The 20,791-nt window shown below is 37.5% G+C and overlaps 1 protein-coding gene across 3 annotated transcripts in view; it reads left to right on the top strand.

Annotated features, from left to right (window-relative positions):
* LOC120862205 (UDP-glucuronosyltransferase 2A1) overlaps positions 1-20,791 on the top strand; it is a 54,880-nt gene that overhangs the window by 29,100 nt on the left and 4,989 nt on the right. For 2 of the 3 annotated variants that reach the window (XM_040238328.1, XM_040238327.1), the window contains 4 exons: positions 7,905-8,053; positions 10,801-10,932; positions 17,030-17,117; positions 17,528-17,747. In XM_040238328.1, coding sequence (XP_040094262.1) covers positions 7,905-8,053; positions 10,801-10,932; positions 17,030-17,117; positions 17,528-17,747 — 589 coding nt within the window. Of the gene's footprint in view, positions 1-307; positions 1,055-7,904; positions 8,054-10,800; positions 10,933-17,029; positions 17,118-17,527; positions 17,748-20,791 lie in introns of those variants that run through there. The other variant, XM_040238326.1, reaches the window with a different exon arrangement.

Here is a 20,791-nt window from a genome sequence, read left to right as displayed (position 1 = left end):
TCCATGAGATGCACCATATTATTTGCTAGATATATTTAAATGGGTTCTATTATATTTTTAAAATGTCAATAAAACATTATTTTTTTCTATTTTAATCTATGTTTAAAACTCCTAGAAGGTTGCAATCATTTCCTCAAAAATATATAACTATTTCCTGTCTTCTCCTGAACAAATATCATACCCAGTTAACAACTGGCAAAGTTCTCTGCATGTAAGTTACCTAACTCCAGAAATTAATTTTTAACTTGATTGATGTCTAAATTGCCACTAAAATTTTGTGCCCAACAAGCATTCAGTGTTTGCAGAGCAATATGTGAGGGAGCTGCTATCATGATGTCCAAGAAATGGGTTTCAGCAATTCTACTGCTGCAGCTCTGCTGTACTGGCTGTGGATTCTGTGGGAAGGTCCTGGTGTGGCCCTGTGACATGAGCCACTGGCTCAATCTAAAGGTTGTTCTGGAGAAACTCATGGAAAGAGGACATGAAGTGACTGTGTTGGTGTCTTCACAAAATTTTCTCATTGAGAACAACAAGCCTTCCACACTGAACTTCAAGATATTCTCAGTGCCGCAGGACAAAGAGACTGCTGAAAATAATTTAAATGAATTTTTAAATCTATCTGTTAACGTCATGCCAACATTGTCACCCTGGCAATCAGCAAAGAAACTTCAAGATTTTTTCCTTGAAATAAGTGCAGATTTAAAACTTGTCTGTGAGAGTGTTGTCTACAACCAGACAATCATGAAGAAACTCCAGGACACCAACTATAATGTTATGGTTATAGACCCTGTGATGCCCTGTGGTGAGCTGATTGCTGAGATTCTGGGAATCCCTTTTGTGTACACACTAAGACTCTCCTTGGGTGGCACAATGGAGAAATACTGTGGGCAGATGCCATCTCCACCTTCCTACGTGCCTGTTGTCATGGCAGGATTACCAGACAAAATGAACTTTCTGCAAAGGGTAAAAAATTTAATGTTTACCATTTTCTTTGACTTCTGGCTCCAACAATATGACCCTCAGTTTTGGGACCAGTTTTACAGTGAAGTATTAGGTAAGAGACTCTGCTTTTCATTCTAAAGTAATTATCAGAAGATGCTGAGGAGGTTTCAGAAAAGTCTAGGAAGAGGAAAGGAATATATTTTTAAAACTTTCACTTTCACAAAAACTCCACAATTGATATCAAGGAACTGTGGTTTAATAACTAATTGGGGAAGAGATGCAAGAAATTTCTTGCCATAGTTCTTCTTTCTTTACAGTCCTCTATTTATTAGGATACTTCAATACTTAAAAGATTGTTACCAAAACAAAATGAAATATAAGACATGTTAATATATGTCAATCCAATGGAATGTGTATTTTTGTCAGATGCAGGATATCACAAATTGGTCTAATACACTGAGTTTTCATAGAGAAGATGTTTGATTTCTTACTGGTTAAGTGAGTGTAATGTTTGTTAACAGAGGAAGATCATTTTCTTGCCTGATTTTAGTCATAGTCTGGAACCTGAGCCATATTAATGGTGGCATTAAATTTGGTATATAGCTTATTTTGTTTGAATTTTGCTCTACAAATTTTGAAAATCATGGAATATTAGATTTAAAATTTAAACCATCTTCCTTTTGGACCAAAGTACCATGTATTCCTATCTCTCATAAATTTGGGATAAAACTTCAATAAGTCCTGTGAAAACTGCTTCACCATAATGGGTCATACTGAGAAGTTTCCTAGTATGCTTTATACTTTTGGAGGTGTATAATATAGAAAACTGAAAAATTAAGCAGAAACTTGAAAGAGTTTATAACTCAAGATGTTAAAAACAGTATATTTTTCACTTTACTAGTTATGTACATTCTATTTTTAATCACCTGCCTTTTCTAATAAAAAAATGGTTTTGGTTTGCAATTTTCAAATGTCTAGCTCTTATCTGATTGTATCACTGAAGCTGGCTTTCACTCCAAATACTGTTTTGTTTTGTTTTTAATTGAAGTATAGTTGATTTAAAATGCAATAATTTCTGCTATATAACATAGTGATTGAGTTATACATATACATATACAGTTCAGTTCAGTTGCCCAGTTGTGTCTGATTCTGTGACCCCATGGACTGCAGTACGCCAGGTTTCCCTGTCCATAACCAACTCCCAGAGCGTGCTCAAACCCATGTCCATCTAGCTGGCAATGCCATACCAGCATCTCATTTTCTGTCATCCCTTTCTCCTCCTACCTTCAGTCTTTCCCAGCTTTAGGGTCTTTTCCAATGGCGTCAGTTCTTCACATCAGGTGGCCAAAGTATTGAAGCTTCAGCCTCAGCATCAGTCCTGGTTTGATCTCCTTGCTCTCCATGAGACTCTCAAGAGTCTTCTATAACATCAAATTTCTCCAAATTTCAAGGCTTCAGTCACCATCTGCAGTGACTTTGGAACCCAAGAAAATAAAGTCTGTCACTGTTTCCATGGTTTCCCCATCTATTTGCCATGAAGTGATGGAACTGGATGCCATAATTTTCGTTTTTTGAATGTTGAGTTTTAAGTCATGTTTTTCACTCTCCTCTCTCACTTTCATCAAGAGGCTCTTTAATTCCTCTTCACTTTCTGCCATAAGGGTGGTGTCATCTGTGTATCTGAGGTTACTGATATTTCTCCTGGCATTCTTGATTCCAGCTTGTGCTTCATCCAGCCAGGCATTTCGCATGATGCACTCTGCATAGAAATTAAATAGTGTGACAATATACAGACTAGACATACTCCTTTTCCAATTTGGAACCAGTCTGTTGTGTTCAGTTCTAACTGTTGCTTCTTGACCTGCATGCAGATTTCTCAGGAGGTGGTCAGGTATTCCCAACTCTTAAAGAATTTTCCAGTTTGTTGTGGTCCACATAATCAAAGACTTTAGTGTAGTCAACAAAGCAGAAGTAGATTTTTTTGAGGGGAATTTTCTTGCTTTTTCAATGATCCAACAGATGTTGGCAATTTTATCTCTGGTTCCTCTGTCTTTTCTAAATCCAGCTTGAACATCTGGAAGTTCTAGGTTCATATACTCTTGAAGCCTGAGTTGGAGAATTTGCTAGTGTGTGAGATGAGCGCAATTGTGCAGTAGTTTGAACATTCCTGGCATTGCCTTTCTTTGGGATTGGAATGAAAATTGACCTTTTCCAGTCCTGTGACCCCTGCTGAGTTTTCCATATTTGCTGGCCTATTGAGTGCAGCAGTTTCACAGCATCATCTTTTAGGATTCGAAATAGCTCAACTGAAATTCCATCACCTCTACTAGCTCTGTTCGTAGTGATGCTCCCTAAGGCCCACTTGTCTTCGTGCTCTGGGATGTTTGGCTGTAGGTGAATGATCACACCATCATGGTTATCTGGATCACAGAAGAACTATACAAAAAAGATCTTAATGACCTGATCATAGGGGAGTCCCCACAATATTGTGAGATTTCTTTCCAGGAGCTCAATCAATTTTTCATAATAAAAATCAAAGAAATAGCCCTTATTTCCAGTTAGGGGAAGAAGAAAGGAATCATTTTCAAAGAAATCAGAGCCCTCTGTTCTTCCTAACAAGGCTGTCCTCAGGGTAAACTAGTTAACTGGTACACAATGTGCTAGGGATTATCAGAACCTAACTGCCTGAAATGGCAATCCACTCCAGTACTATTGCTTGGAAAATCCCATGGATGGAGGAGCCTGGTAGGCTACAGTCCATAGGGTCGCAAAGAGTCCGACAGGACTGAGCGACTTCACTTTCACTTTCACTTTCAACTGACCTGAGGCAAGAAGAATGCCTGACTCCAAGCCCCTCTAGACTACTGGATGGAAAAAGGATATACCCAACTCCAGACCATCCTGCCCCATATAAAGTGGGAGAAAACACTGAGAGGTAGTTTTGAAGAATACAGAGGCTTAAAGTCAGTAAAATACTGAGACTAATCTTAGGACCATAGAATGCTTCTCTCCCCAACTCACCACCACCTTTCAAACACCTGTTTACAGTAGTCTTTTTTACCCAGTATATCATGTCTTGCTATCAAGTGAAAATTACAAGGAACATCAAAAGGCAAAAACACACTTTGAGTAGACAGAGCAATCATCAGAACCAGAGATGGCAAGAATGCAGTAATTATCAAAATAAGGTTTGAAATCAATGTTGATTAATATGCTAAGGGATCTAATGGATAAAGTAGACAGTATGTAAGAACAGATGTTCTGTATAAGCAGAGAGATGCAAATCCTGAGAAAAACCAAAAAAGAAGAGATAAAAACATTGTAGCAGAAATGAATTCAAAGATAAAATTATACTTACATACTTTACAGTCATTTCTAGAGGACAGAAGCTGAGGGAATAATTTCTATCACATTCTATGAGGATAGCATGATCAAATGGAGAAGGCGATGGCACCCCACTCCAATACTCTTGCCTGGAAAGTCCCATGGACACAGGAGCCTGGTAGGTTGGGGTCCATGGGGTCGTGAAGAGTAGGACACGACCGAGTGACTTCCCTTTCACTTTTTACTTTCATGCATTGGAGAAGGAAATGGCAACCCACTCCAGTGTTCTTGCCTAGAGAATCCCAGGGATGGGGGAGCCTGGTTGGCTGCCGTCTATGGGGTCACACAGAGTTGGACATGACTGAAGTGACTTAGCAGCAGCAGCAGCAGCATGATCAAAATGTAAAAACTAGACAAGGACATTATGAGGGAAGAAAGCTTGTTATAATTGTATAAAAAAGTTTATACACATTTTGGTGTTAACATAGATGCAGAATCTTCAAAAAATGTTAGAAATTTCTGCTCGGTGAAAGACAATGTCAAGAGAAAGAAATACAAGGCACTGAATAGGAGACAACGTTTGCAAAAGACATGTCTGATAAAGAACTAAAATGTTTTTTAAAAACACTTATTACACCCCAAGAAGAAATCGTGAAACCTGATTAAATAGTGGGACAAAGATAATAAGGAACTGTACACAAAGATAGATATTTGACAAGTATATAAAAAATGCTCCATGTAATTTTTTTGGAAAGAGATGCAGATTATAAAAATAATGAGATAACCATGCACACCTATTAGAATGTCCAAAATGCAGATCACTGACAACTTCAAAACCTTGCCAGTTGTGGAAAGGAGCTCTTCTTATTGCTAACAGGATCTAAAACGGTGCAGTCACTTGGGAAACACTTGGTGTTTTCTTATAAAAGTAAACAAATTCTTGTTATCACACTTCTTGGTATTTACTCAAAGGAACTGAGAACTTATGTTTACACAAAATGTGCATGTTTATAGATATTTATAGAAATTTTATTCATAACTGCCCAAACTTGGATGAAACCAAGTAGTGAATGAATAAACTGTGGCAGATCCAAAGGAGGAATATTATTTAGCTCTAAAAAATGAGTTATCAAGTCCCAGAAAAACATTAAACTATGAGAGCACCTTTAGTGCATATTATTAAGGTAAAATTCCAGACTGAAAAGTCTATGTGCTGAATGATTCAAACTCTTCATTCTATAAAGGCAAAACTATGGAGACAACAAAAAGATCAATGGTTGCCAGGGTGTAGGATGAAAGTGGGGGATTAATGCACAAAGCACAAAATAATTTGCAAACAGTGAAAATACTTTGTATGATATCATAATGATTGATACATGTCTTTATTATGTGTCTAAGACCACCCAATTTATACTTGGTGTTAATTATTGCATAAACCATGGACTTTGGGTGATTATAATGTTTCAGTGTGAGTTCATCAACTGAAACAAATGTACCATCCTGTTGGAGATGTTGATAATTGTATAGCCTATGCAAGTGTGAAGACAAGCATATATGGGAAATATCTCCACTTTTCCCTCAATTTTGTTATCATCTAAAATTGCTCTAAAAAAAACAAAGTATTAATTCATAGACTGTGATACAGAAATCATACATGTTCGTTTTCTTGCATGTCTTTAAGAGAAGTCTAGGAAGCCTAATAAGGTTGTCTCTGGATTAATAGCTACAGCTTGCATGAGTTACCACTGAGAGATCTGTCTCATCTGCAACATGGCATTTTGTCATACATTTAGGCTCCCTCTAAGAATTCTTTGAAGCTAAAAGGTATCTCAGTAGACTCATCATGAAGGATTAAAATAATAGATTCAAACAGCAACAGTATTTCTATGGTAATTCAAATTTAGTGGCCATTGATCAATTGTTTGTAAATTTTCTATTGTGTTTATAATTCATTTTGTGTAACAAAATAATAACAGAAAAAAAGATTGGTGGTAACTTTCAATTCCATATTTTTGTTTCACAGATCTTCATCATAACATTTAGAATGTCTTAAGAAATTTACAACTTTTTCATACTTTAGCACAATTTTGTTCTCATGTTGATATGTATTTCATACTGTGCATAACTGCTTCACATAAAGAATTTTAGTATACTAAGGACTTTAGTATACTAAAATACTTTAAGCTATGTCTTTCAAAAATGTTTTGCACAATAATTTCTCCTAAGGACCTAGTAATCAAGACAGGATGTCACACACATGGAGCAACACATCTGAAAAACATAAGCATGTTTGTGGGGAAACTGTGGTGCTTTGTTCTCCTCCAGTCTTTGGCAATTTCAAGCTAAGTGTCCTTGGAAATGGCTTTTTTATTCTCAAGTTAAATCATTGCCTATATAACTTCAACTGAGCAAGTGAACACACACATGCACATAAAACTTCTGACATATATCCAAACACTACAAAATAGTAACAATTCTTTAAAAAGGCTATTCAACATGGAGTACATAAAAGCACCATTTCTGAATAGAATCTTTAAAAAAGGAACATTCTCATCTGAATTTTTCTTTACTTAGATGCAACACGTGATTTTTGTGTATACAAATGATTGACTTAGCAATTTGCAAATACTTGTTCTTTACAAATCTCCTAAAATGAATATTTAGAGTCTGTCCGTTTCATAAAACATCATTTCAAGGTGACACTCAAATGTGTGATACTAGTAATGCATGCATGTGTAATCTGCATTCCAAAGGGGGTCGTATTAGGTTTAAGTTACTCATGGATTTCCTATGGAGAAAATAATAGCAAATCAATGAGATTTGACTCAGGAAGACAAGGTAAATTGATACTGGTGGGATTCTTCAACAAAGAGCGTGAACCCGAAACTGTAACAAGTGGAAAGGCAGAAGGATAGTCCTGATTGGAAATTAGAAAACCCCTGAGAGCTGATTTGGTATTTATGGTGGTTTAATTGCTAAGTCATGTCTGACTCTTGTGATCCCATGGATTGTAGCCTCCCAGACTTCTCTGTCCATGGGACTTCCCAAGCAAGAATACTGCAATGGGTTGTCACTTCCTTCTCTAGGGGATCTTCCAGACCCAGGGATCGAACCCATGGCTCTAGTATTGTCGGTAGACTCTTTACTGTTGAGTCATCAGAGAGGTCCTTTGTGTTAATAGGATGCAGCTAATCTGCCATCTGCCATTTAATTGGAGGGAAACCATGAGTATGAAATCCATCAGTAGTTGTGGTTAAAATTTTGGAGTTGTGGTTAAAATTTTTGATTGAATTTATTCCCTAAAAGAACTTATTTTTGTCAAAGAATTATATTTTTATTTGATTTTATTGAGTTTATTTTATTTTACATACTACTGTTCTTTTACTACCCAAACATTCTTTATCCCTCCATCTCACTTCCCATACCTTCCTCTCTACTTTTCTATCTTCTTTCCTTTCTTCCTTCCTTCTCTTCCTCCATCTTTCATTAATATTTTAAATTTCACTTCCTTTTAACATCTAAATGTGGTAAGTAATCAAGAGTTCCTTCATGGCACATCAGAAAATTAGTGGTGCAATTTTTTTCCCAGCAAATATGTATGCTAATAAGTTCAAGCCTACTTCTTTCATTTTCTCCAGGAAGACCCACTACGCTATGTGAGACCATGGGGAAAGCAGAGATTTGGCTCATCAGGACATACTGGGATTTTGAATTTCCTCGTCCATACTTACCAAATTTTGAGTTTGTAGGAGGATTGCATTGTAAACCGGCCAAACCATTACCTAAGGTATGTCTATTATAGTGGAAAGCTCTTTCGTACTTTATATAATATCCTGATTTTCCTTTAAAGCTTGCAGTATCAATGACAGAGATATGCTTGCTGCTGAATTACTTCAGTTTTCTACTTCAAATCTATTTTCAAAATCATAGGAGAAGTCTCTTAAGAATAATTTTACCTTTTTTTACTTGAATACTTAATTAGAAGGATGAAATCTTCCAAATGGCATATTAAATATATCAGTGTGTCCATAGTGTAGACATTGGGTTGAAAAACAGGAAGCTAGAACCTTGGCTATCACTAAGGAGACTGCTGCTGTCTTCCTAAGAAGCATGATGCAGTTATAAATAGGGATATTTACTATGATCATTTGAGTGATAAAGATGCTTTCATAAAAGCTAAGTGTTAATGGAAGACATGGAATCAGACAGGGCTTCTTGGAGAGCAATAGATTTTACTGAGCCAGGAAGAATTGCTTGAAAAAACTTTTTTGAGATGACAATGATACGTTCAATTTCCAATTCACTTTAAGAAGTCAAAGGAATTTTCAGGTGAAGATTTCTAAAACTCATCTGGTTAATACAAGATTTCAATCTCGGATGAGAACACTGGAAATAAATTTGGGAGTCATTAATGTAAATTACAAATCATATAACTGAGAAACCGAAATGCTGAATTGGCTCTTTATGACCATGATACCAGGAATTTTTTTGGAGTAAGAAAGAAAATCACGCACCCATATTCCAATGTTAGAAAGAATAAATGAGGACTGCCAGAAATATCAGAAGAAAGCAATAAAAAGAGAATAGTAGGTAAACAAAGTAAGAATATTGTACTTGACTATATTCATCAATAGGCAGTGAAGAGACAGATATTTATTTGCTTGTGTTGTAGATAAATGAGCATACTCTTTTGTACAAGAGGGCAGTTTAAGTGATGTTCCCATAAGAGTTCTTGATTTCTTTTTAGGGAAAGATGGATATTGAAGTTTAAAATTTCATGTCCAGATTGTGAATATGTGTTTCATGCCAATAGGTTATAGCTAAAGACAAGCTCCATTGAGTGTTATTACTGGAGATAAGAAACCAATATCTAAAATAAATAAAGGTACAGAAAGATGCATGACATATTCCATGGCTTACTTGCCACATCATTATGTTTTTCACTCCACTCCCACTTTTCACATGGAGGCGATTTCAGAAAAATGGCTCAGACATGTTTCATAAGAGGGGAAATGTATTCCATTCCAAAACCCAGTTATTAATATAGGTATTTCAGCAATATGAATACCAATCTTGGCTCATCTTTCTCATGAAAGAATTATGCCAATCATTGGATACACAAAATAGAAAAGCAATGAAATTAAACTAAGAAACCAAATCAAATGGATAAGTGTATAATTCTTATACACAGGTATGTGTGTTTATGCCTTTGTGTGTGTGTGTGTGTGTGTGATGTTTTTTTATTCAATCATTGTCTATGTAGGGAGATGAATCATAGAGATAAACCACCAATTCCTAGGACATCAGATATTCTCTTAAATTTAACCTAGCTAAAAAGAGTGATCTGCTTTTGTTTATGGCATTGTCCTTCCCTTGGTAATTTTACTAGCCTTTAACTGATAAACACCAGTGATTGCAGGATAACCACAAATAGTTACAAAGAGATGACACATCTCTAGAAGGTGACGGTCACATAGAGAATGAGGAAGACCTCAATCCCAGATTTTGCTGTCCCTAGTTTGTACAACTTCCCAGGTGACACTAGAGGTGAAGAACCCACCTGCCAATGCAGGAGACCAGGTAAGAGATGTGAGTTTAATCCCCAGGTCAGGAAGTTTCCCTGGAAGATGAAATGGCACCATGGTGGGCTCCAGTCCATGAGGTCACAAAGAGTTGGACACGACTGGAGCAACTTAGCATGCAAGTGATCATCAAGAGAATTTTATTTGCCGAGAAATGTATAATTTACTTCTGTTCTAAGACTCACATTTTGGGCATGTAGTGTCACACCCTTGTGAGACAGAAGCACTGTCTCGTAAGTGTTATGATGATTGTAACAGGAATTTCACTGAATTATCTTTTTTTCAAATATATCACTATATACAGCAGTTGTTTAAAATCCTTTTAGCCCTATTAAACAGGGAAATAATAAACATGAGGAAAATATCCTAAATGCCTAACAGGAAGCTAGATAAAGTTACTCAAAAGGTATTGACTGTAAACTGGGATGCTAAAAATTTTAAAAGCCTAATTCAGAATCTTGCTTTGGGCTTTCTTCCAATGAATATTTTTACAAGTTTGCAGACAAGTCTGCTGGCTCATAAAAATAAACTTTGGGAGTAATAGTTCCATGTACCATGAGAAAATCTGCCTTTTATCACCCATTCATTTTATATAATGGTTTGGTTTCATGTTTTTATTGTGTAATCACCCACTGTATATTTAGGCCATCATTTCAGAAATTTATTTCCTCCTAACAAGACTAGATGGTTCTATATGGCAGAAGACAGAATCAGTCTAACAATGTCCCTCACACATCTCTTGAGTCTCCCAGTTTAGAAGTGTAAGACAGCTGTTTTCCCCCTGTGATTGGCACTTATGTAATAAATATAATTTTGTTGATGTGTTCAGTTGTTCAGTCAAATCTGCAACCCCATCCACTGCACTTCTCTATCTTTCACTATCTCCCAGAATTTGCCCAAACTCATGTCCATTGAATTAATAATGCAATAAAATATAATCTTATCTCTGCAGGAAATGGAAGAATTTGTCCAAAGTTCAGGTGAAGATGGTATTGTGGTGTTTTCTCTGGGGTCAATGGTCAAAAATCTCACAGAAGAAAAAGCCAATCGCATTGCCTCAGCTCTTGCCCAGATTCCACAAAAGGTTAGTATAAACTCCAATCCTGGTGAGCAGAGTCACTTTGCAATTGTAGAGAGTGTGGGTGGCTATTAGTATTCTTTCCAGATAAAAGTTGTAACTCATCCTTCATTGAACAAAACTGGCACCATCTTTCAGTAAAAATGTCTCAAAAGATTCAAATGTATTTAGGACATACTTTACCACTTTCTTACTGAACCTTCACATTACTATGAAAATACATATTTTCATAAGTCATTTATTTTCAATGAAATAGAGATGAAATGTTAAGATTCTAGTAATTTTTCCATATTAGTTAACATTTATCAGCACTTATTAAATGCCAGATACTCTGCTACATCTTTTATACACGTCATCTTATTTAATTCTTAGATCGCCCATTATGAGGTAGTGGTTTCCGCTGGTCACATAAACATCCTAGGAAACTGAGGCTTATAGGGGTGAAATAATCTGCTGAGGACCACACAATGAGTATATGGTAGTATTATGTCTGTTGGACTCCAGGGAGCATAGCTTTAATCTCTCTGTTATTCTGCTGGCCATACTGTTCAATCCAGAAAAATGAATACACCATCCCAACCATGGTGGGACAGGAAAGATTCCTTGAAAGATCTGAGAACCAAGTCACCTTAGTAATGGGGAAAAAACACAGAAAGTGCAGTTCCATCTTCAAGGAGCATACAGCCAAATAAAGAGACTAGATCAACATACATACTAATGGGAGAGTGGCCCAGACAGATGAAACTGACTGTCTAGATATGCACTCATTTATTTAGACAGCTATACCTCAGTAAGTTGTTACATGTACCCTATTGCCTTCAGTTCAGCTCAGTTGCTCAGTCATGTTCAACTCCTTGTGACCCCATGGTCTGCAGTACACCATGCCTCCCTGTACATCGCCAACTCCCGGAGTTCACTCAGACTCATGTCCATGGAGTCAGTGATGCCATCCAACCATCTCATCCTCTGTCATCCCCTTCTCCTCCTGCCTTTAATCTTTCCCAGCATCAGAGTCTTTTCCAGTGAGTCAGCTCTTCTCATCAGGTGGTCAAAGTATTGAAGTTTCAGCTTCAGCATCTCAGTCCTTCCAAATGAATATTCAGGACTGATTTCCTTTAAGATGTACTGGTTGGATCTCATTCAAGTCCAAGGGATTCTCAAGAGTCTTCTCCATCACCACAGTTCAAAAACATCAATTCTTCGGCACTCAGCTTTCTTTATGGTCCAATTCTCATATCCATACATGACTACTGGAAAAACTATACCTCTGACTAGATAGACCTTTGTTGGCAAAGTAATGTCTCTGCTTTTTAATATACTATCTAGGTTGGTCATTGCTTTTCTTCCAAGGAGCAAGTGTCTTTTAATTTCATGGCTACAGTCACCATCTTCAGTGATTTTGGAGGCCAAAGAAATAAAAGTCTGTCACTGATTTCACTGTTTTTCCATCTATTTGCCATGAAGTGATGGGACCAGATGCCATGATCTTAGTTTTCTGAATGTTGAGTTTTAAGCCAACTTTTTCACTCTCCTCTTTCACTTTCATCAAGAGGCTCTTTAGTTCTTCTTCACTTTCTGCCATAAAGGTGGTGTTATCTGCATATCTGAGGTTATTGATATTTCTCCCACCAATATTGATTCCTGCCTGTGCTTTATCCAGCCCAGCATTTCTCATGACATACTCTGCATATAAGTTAAATAAGCAGGGTGACAATATACAGCCTTGATGTACTCCTTTTCCTATTTGGAACCAGTCTGTTGTTCCATGTCCAGTTCTAACTGTTGCTTCCTGACCTGCATACAGATTTCACAAGAGGCAGGTCAGGTGGTCTGGTATTCCCATCTCCTGAAGAATTTTCCAGATTTGTGATGATCCACACAGTCAAAGGCTTTGGTATAGTCAATAAAGCAGAAGTAAATGTTTTTCTGGAACTCTCTTGCTTTTTTGATAATCCAACAGGTGTTGGCAATTTGATCTCTGGTCCCTCTGCCTTTTCTAAATCCAGCTTGAACACCTGGAAGTTCATGGTTCATGTACTGTTGAAGCCTGGCTTAGAGAATTTTGCACATTACTTTACTAGTGTATGAGATGAGTGCAATTTTGAGGCATTACCTTTCTTTGGGATCGGAATGAAAACTGACCTTTTCCAGTCCTGTGGCCACTGCTGAGTTTTCCAAATTTGCTGGCCTATTGAGTGCAGCACTTTCACAGCATCATCTTTTAAGATTTGAAACAGTTCAACTGGAATTCTATCACCTCCACTAGCTTTGTTTATAATGATGCTTCCTAAGGCCCACTTGACTTCACATTTCCAGGTGTCTGGCTCTAGGTGAGTGATCACACCATCGTGATTATCTGGGACGTGAAGATTTTGTATAGTTCTTCTGTGTATCCTTGCCACCTCTTCTTAATACCCTATATGCCTTGCACCATGCTAAATGCTTTACATCTGCTTTTTAAAATGTCTTTATTTTATTTTATTTTATTGTGGTGAGACTCTTGAGAGTCCCTTGGACTGCAAGGAGATCCAACCAGTCCATCCTAAAGGAGATCAGTCCTGGGTGTTCATTGGAAGGACTGATGCTGAAGCTGAAACTCCAATACTTTGGCCACCTCATGCAACAGTTAGAACCGTACATGGAACAACAGACTGGCTCCAAATAGGGAAAGGAGTACATCAAGGCTGTATATTGTCACCCTGCTTATTTAACTTATATGCAGTGTACATTTTGAGAAATGCTGGGCTGAATAAATCACAGGTTTTCATTGGAAAAGCCCCTGATGCTGGGAGGGATTGGGGCAGGAGGAGAAGGGGACAACAGAGGATGAGATGGCTGGATGGCATCACCGACTTGATGGACATGAGTTTGAGTGAACTCCGGGAGTTGGTGATGGACAGGGAGGCCTGGCGTGCTGTGATTCATTGGGTCGCAAGGAGTCGGACACGACTGAGTGACTGAACTGAACTGAACTGAAACATACAATTTTAACCGTATTTAGCTACAGTTCAATGGCACTAAGTAGATTCACATTGTTATGCAACTGTTGCCATCATCCATCTCCTGAGTTTTTCACCTTCTTAAACTGAAACTCTGTCCCCATTGAACATTAACTCCTCATTCTCCTTCCCCACCTCCTCTAATAATATTATACTTTTTGAAGTCTTACCACTTGCACTGTCTCTTCCGTAAAGTTTTCAGATATGTCAGCTTCAAGGTCCAGAAAAAGAGAGGTTACACATAGAGTAGAGAGAATCACATTCTCGAATATTCTTCATATTTCTAGGCTTTAGTAGGACTCAGATTGTAACTTGTTTAGAAATAGAAGCCTAATCTTTCTAAATTGAATTTTCTACATTTAAGACATTTAAAAATCCTAATGTTGTTGTCAGTGTATATTTTCTGCTTTATGACATTTAATCAACTTTAATTTTGTTTATTTTAGATATTTACTCTTTATATACTCTCATTCATGAAGCATCATCTCTTTATATTTTTATGTTAAAGTACATAAAACTCTGTAATTGTAAGTGCACTAATTAGCCCTGTTAAAACTCTATATTTTTTAGACTGTTCTGTTAATGAAATTGCCACCAGTTAGCATTTAATCTGAACTTTTTAATACAGAGTTCCCAAAAGAAAAAAAAAATTATGTAAGAAGCGGTTAGCATCCTAGCAAGATACTTTGTTAAATATTGGAATATAAACAAATCCTCTATCTCATCTCTCCTCAGGAATAAAAAAGAGAAAGTGAGAAAAGGAAAGGGAGAGAGAGAGGAAGAAAGACAGAGAGGGAAAGAAAGAGAAAAGAGGAAAGATAAAGAGAGAAGGGGTGGAAAGAAGGATGGAAGCGGGGTGGAGAGGTGAGGAAGACAACAAGTCATCATCTGAAAAGCAGACTTCTTATGATAGCTGAAAGGAACATATCAGTACAAAAGAGGTAGTTTGCAAATATTGAGATGAAGTAAAACTAATTGCCTTTAACTATTTGCCTTTACCTTTTTTAAAAGGGAGTATACTAATAGTCTATTAAGAGGTTTTGGAAGTGAGACTGCAGGTGAAGAAATAGAAAATAAACAGGACTAGGTTAGGAAGAACATGAGGGTAAAACAAACATGATTACTATGTAAATTGACTTGTCATGAGGCCATCCTACCTGGCAATTAGTTTTACTTTATCTCAGTGTTATCAAACTACCTCTTTTGTACTGATATGTTCCTCTCAACTATCACAGGAAGTATGTGGACTACTAAGTATGTGGGGAAATTGAAGTCGCTCAGTTGTGTCCTACTCTTTCCAACCCCGTGGACGGTAGCCTACCAGATTCCTCCATCCATGGGACTCTCCAGGCAAGAATACTGGAGAGGGTTGCCATTTTCTTCTCCAGGGGATCTTTCCGAACCCGAATCTTCTGCATTGCAGGCAGACGCTTTACCCTCTGAGCCACCAGGGAAGTCCACATATGTGGAGAAGTTGCCCATAAATGCTTCCTGACAGGTGGTGCTAGTGGTAAAGAACCCACGTGCCAATGCAGGAGAGAGACACGGGTTCTATCCCTGGGTCAGGAAGATCTCCTGGAGGAGGGCGTAGCAACACACTCCAATATTCTTGCCTGGGGAATCCCATAGACAGAGGAGCTTGTCAGGCTACAGTCCATAGAGTCACACAGAGTCAGACATGACTGAAGCAACTTAGCTTACAGCTATGCACAGAAGAATGGGCAGGTTTTTGTCCCACCTGCCATCCACTGAGGGAAGAGCCAGATGCTCAGAACTCAGCATTTGGAGAAGGACTTGAGCACCCTTCACCCCTTCAGCCTGGGACGTTAGGTCACTCAATAAGTCAATATCTCAGTGCTGATGGCACTAGAGATGCCCATCCATGCCCACTTTCCTGCCTGGGATGTCCTTGGAGCCTTAGCCTGGGGAACAAGAGTCAGCCTTTTAGGCTACCTGAAAAAAATCTCCTATATCCTGACTCTGGGGGCAGCCCAGGTGGTGCTAGTGGTAAAGAACCCACCTGCCAATGCAGGAGTCATAAGATACGCGAGTCTGCTTCCTGGGTCAAGGAGATCCGCTGGAGGAGGTTGTGGCAACTCATTCCAGTATTCTTGCTGGAGAATCCCATGGACAGAGGAGCCTGTCAGGCTATGGTCCACAAGGTCACGAAAAGCTGGACAAGACTGAAGTGGCTTAGTGCACATGCATGCATGCTGTCTTTAGGAAAGAGCTGCTGGTTTCTACCATCAGATTCTGCTCCACTGGATCTTCAGCCTCTCTCTCAGGCACAGACAGCTACAACTTTGCTTAGAATAAAGTCTTTCTTGATCAACTACCATGCAACCTTTGTCATAATCACAAATAACTAAAGCAGACGATGAAAGTGAAGAATATTTGCACTTGTCCCAATTTGAGAACTGAGGTACAGAGTTGATTCCAAGAAAGCAGAGAATATCTGAAGCTGTGCAATACTACAGTCACACCTTAGAGCTCATCAGGGAGGAAATCAAGCTGTGCTTTTTGCTCATTTAGTGATTCCTATCAAAATACAAAGAAATATGGAAGAGCATTATGCCCATGACCCTCTCTATTCAATTATATTTTTATGCACAAGAAAGTAATATGCATTCATGTCAGCAATAAAATATTTGAAAACAAAATAATGGTTATAGATTTAAATATGATATATCTTGAATATAAAAAAATTCTTAGAACACGATCTAGTTTTCTTAAATTAAAAAAACACTTACAAATTATAATTTTAATTTACCCTTTCAGAATATCAAATGGTATTTGCTGATTTCAGACTTTGGTTTAGATTTTTTCTTGAAAAACTTTCTTCATATTTTTTGGTTTTGATTTTTAAGTTAAAGTTAACTGCTGTAAAAGATACACATGAACATGTCCATTGTTTGAACCTTTTATAAACTTCTGTTTACTTCATATAACACCTCAGCACAGGCTTTCAAATAGCAAAAGAAAGAAACAAATAAAAAAATCTGGTATGGACTATGTGATTTCTAAATAGCTCTATAGCCTTAAAATGCCTTAATTTTGTTTGTTTGTTTGTTTTTACTTCACAATTAAAGCACTGTCTTCCACAGGTTTTATGGAGATACAAAGGAAAGAAACCTGCCACGTTAGGAGCCAATACTCGGCTCTATGATTGGATACCACAGAATGATCTTCTTGGTAAGACCAAGGAAATCAATAAACAAGTTAAATATTTAAATTTCCACATTTTACTTGCACTTTTGAAGCAAATATAATTAAAGAATTGGTCATTAATTTTATAGATTGATACTTTCTCTGATTCTCAAAAGGGGATCTTCATTTAAGATTCTCATCATTCTTTAAATCTCAGTTCAGCTATAACCTTTTCAATAAGTCTTTCTAGATAATGTAAAGGGGATTAATTTTGCCTTTTTCAGGGATCATAGCATTTTTGAGGTAGAAATTACCCATGTTCTCAGCTTTCATAGAAAATATTGCCTTCTTCATTGAGTTATCCAAGAGTTTTTACCCCATGTCTTTCTGAAATTCTGTTAATGTTTCATGTATCATGAAATCCTCACCTACATCTTGTCTAATCTCCAATCTAGGTCATCCCAAAGCAAAAGCGTTTATCACTCATGGTGGAACCAATGGGATCTATGAAGCTATCTATCATGGGGTGCCTATGGTGGGAGTCCCAATGTTTGCTGATCAGCCTGACAACATTGCTCACATGAAGGCCAAAGGAGCGGCTGTGGAAGTGAATATAAACACAATGACAAGTGCAGATTTGCTCAATGCCTTGAGAACAGTCATTAACGAGCCTTCGTAAGTACTACTATTTTATTTGTGTGTGTGTGTGTGTTTGGCTGTACGGAGTCTTCATTGCCTCTCACAGACTCAGTAGTTGTGGTCTGCAGGTTTAGTTGCCCCACAGTACTACCACTTTTAAAGGCTTATCTTTAATTATTTTACCTGTGATACTCAAAAATGTCCAAGGTTTCATTCATTTTAAACTAGTGTATTTTCAAATATAAATAATAACTGAAACATTATCATATGAGAACCACTTTATTATTTCCTCTCTCAAACTGCTGAAGCTATTGGCTGAAATTGTAAAACAAAACCAAGATTACAAATATTCTATTAGTGCTTTTTTAAAAAAAAATAATGGCGATTACATAAATTCTCAGATCTTTTCTTGGACAATCTGCTTATGGACTTCCTAGTGGGTATTTTCTCTCAGTAGAGGGTTATTTACAATCTTGATCTGGATTAATTTGGAAACTATAAGTCACACAAGGCCAAAATCCATTCTTGGAAAAATGAGGCAGTTCATTTACAACTGACTTATTCTATCTTTTTTATATGTTTGTGTTTTACCACATTCTGTAAAGAATGTATTTCTTCCACTCCCCTCCTCATAACTCTTAACATGCTATGTGACCAGCAAAGTTCATGTCATAGCAAGAATTAACATTTTTTTTTAACATACCTGTGGCTTTTGGTTCATATAGCATGTGACATGCATCCTATACTTACCTTTTTCTTCAACTGGAAGGAGATTTTTAATACTCAGATAATGAATAGAAGATTACTATATAGATTATTAAAAATTGCTCCTAAAAACTAATAAAAAAATCTAATAGAAAAGTAAGGAAAAGTTTGAACAAGAATTTTGCAGAAAAGGAAATATGAATTGGTTATATGCATTTGTTCATTAAAACCTCATCCATAAATAGATAAAGTCAAACTAAAACCAGGAGATAACATTTTATATTTACCAGATTGGAAAAAATAAAGAAATTAAGAAATCTGGCAAAACTTTTGACCAGAATGTGGAACAACTGGAATCCTCAGAAACTTTTATAAAAGTATAAATTGATGTAACCATCTTGGAAGAAGGCAATGGCACCCCACTTCAGTACTCTGGCCTGGAAAATTCCATGGAGAGAGGAGCCTGGTAGGCTCCAGTCCATGGGGTCGCTAAGAGTCAAACATGACTGAGCGACTTCACTTTCACTTTTCACTTTCATGCATTGGAGAAGGAAATGGCAACCCACTTCAGTATTCTTGCCTGGAGAATCCCAGGGATGGGGGAGCCTGGTGGGCTGCCATCTATGGGGTCGCACAGAGTCAGACACGACTGAAGCAACTTAGCAGCAGTAGCAGCAGCAGTAGTAACTCAGATGGTAAAGCATCTGCCTGCAATGCAGGAGACCTGGGTTTGATCCCTGGGTCAGGAAAATGCCTTGGAGAAGGAAATGGCAACTCACTCCAGTATTCTTGGCTTGGAGAATCCCATGGGCAGAGGATCTGGTGGGCTACAGTCCATGGGGTCACAGAGTCAGACATGACTGAGCAATTAACACACACAGTGACATCAAAGTCATGAACAATGTGAAATTCCACTTCTAGAGAAACTCTTGCTTTTGCTTTGTGAGCTTGAACATGCCACAAGTGTAACATGTGTCTAATAGCAACATGGTGTATAATAGAAAAAGAAACTGAAATAACTCACTGTCTATCAATAGGGTTGCTGTGTAAATCATGATGTATATATCTAATGCAATACTACACAGTAGTAAAAAAATAAACCATGAATAAACCATCAATACAGAAAAACTTCATATACAATATTGAGCAAGAAAAGCAACTTCTTAAAAATACTTATAAGATGATATTTCTTATTTAAAGTTCAAAAGCATGCAAACTAAATGCAAACAGGGCAAAACTACAAAGCAGTATGTGGCAATAATAAACATACATTCAGTCTTTACCTCCATGGAAAAGAGAGAGAAATGTGTTTGGAAAGGAATCTTCAGGGTAAGACTTCTATTTATTTATTTATTTTAAAATTTAAATTTATCTTAATTGGAGGTTAATTACTCTACAATATTGTATTGGTTTTGCCATACATCAACATGAATCTGCCACGGGTGTACATGTGCTCCCCATCCTGAATCCCCCTCCCACCTCCCTCCCCATACCATCCCTCTGGGTCATCTTAGTGCACCAGCCCCAAGCATCCTGTATCCTTCATCGAACCTGGACTGGCGATTTGTTTCTTATATGATATTATACATGTTTCAGTGCCATTCTCCCAAATCATCCCACCCTCTCCCTCTCCCACAGAGTCCAAAAGGCTGTTCTATACATCTCTGTCTCTTTTGCTGTCTCACATACAGGGTTATCATTACCGTCTTTCTAAATTCCATATATATGTGTTAGTACACTGTATTGGTGTTTTTCTTTCTGGCTTACTTCACTCTGTATAGTTGGCTCCAGTTTCATCCACCTCATTAGAACTGATTCAAATGTATTCTTTTTAATGGCTGAGTAATACTCCATTGTGTATATATACCACAGCTTTCTTATCCATTCATCTGCTGATGAACATCTAGGTGGCTTCCATGTCTTGGCTATCATAAACAGTGCTGTGATGAACATTGGGGTACACATGTCTCTTTCAATTCTGATTTTCTCGGTGTGTATGCCCAGCAGTGGGATTGCTGGGTCATAAGGCAGTTCTATTTGCAGTTTTTTAAGGAATCTCCACACTGTTCTCCATAGTGGATGTACTAGTTTGCATTCCCACCAACAGTGTAAGAGGGTTCCTTTTTCTCCACACCCTCTCCAGCATTTATTGCTTGTAGACGTTTGGATCACAGCCATTCTGACTGGCGTGAAATGGTACCTTATTGTGGTTTTGATTTGCATTTCTCTAATAATGAGTGATGTTGAGCATCTTTTCATGTGTTTGTTAGCTATCTGTATGTCTTCTTTGGAGAAATGTATATTTAGTTCTTTGGCCCATTTTTTGATTGGGTCATTTATTTTTCTGAAATTGAGCAGCAGGAGTTGCTTGTATA

This window comes from Oryx dammah, unplaced genomic scaffold (genome assembly GCF_014754425.2).
Source record: "Oryx dammah isolate SB20612 unplaced genomic scaffold, SCBI_Odam_1.1 HiC_scaffold_3, whole genome shotgun sequence".
NCBI lineage: Eukaryota > Metazoa > Chordata > Mammalia > Artiodactyla > Bovidae > Oryx > Oryx dammah.
The sequence above is the reverse complement of the archived record's forward strand: the minus strand, read 5'-3'. Positions and strand labels throughout refer to the sequence as shown.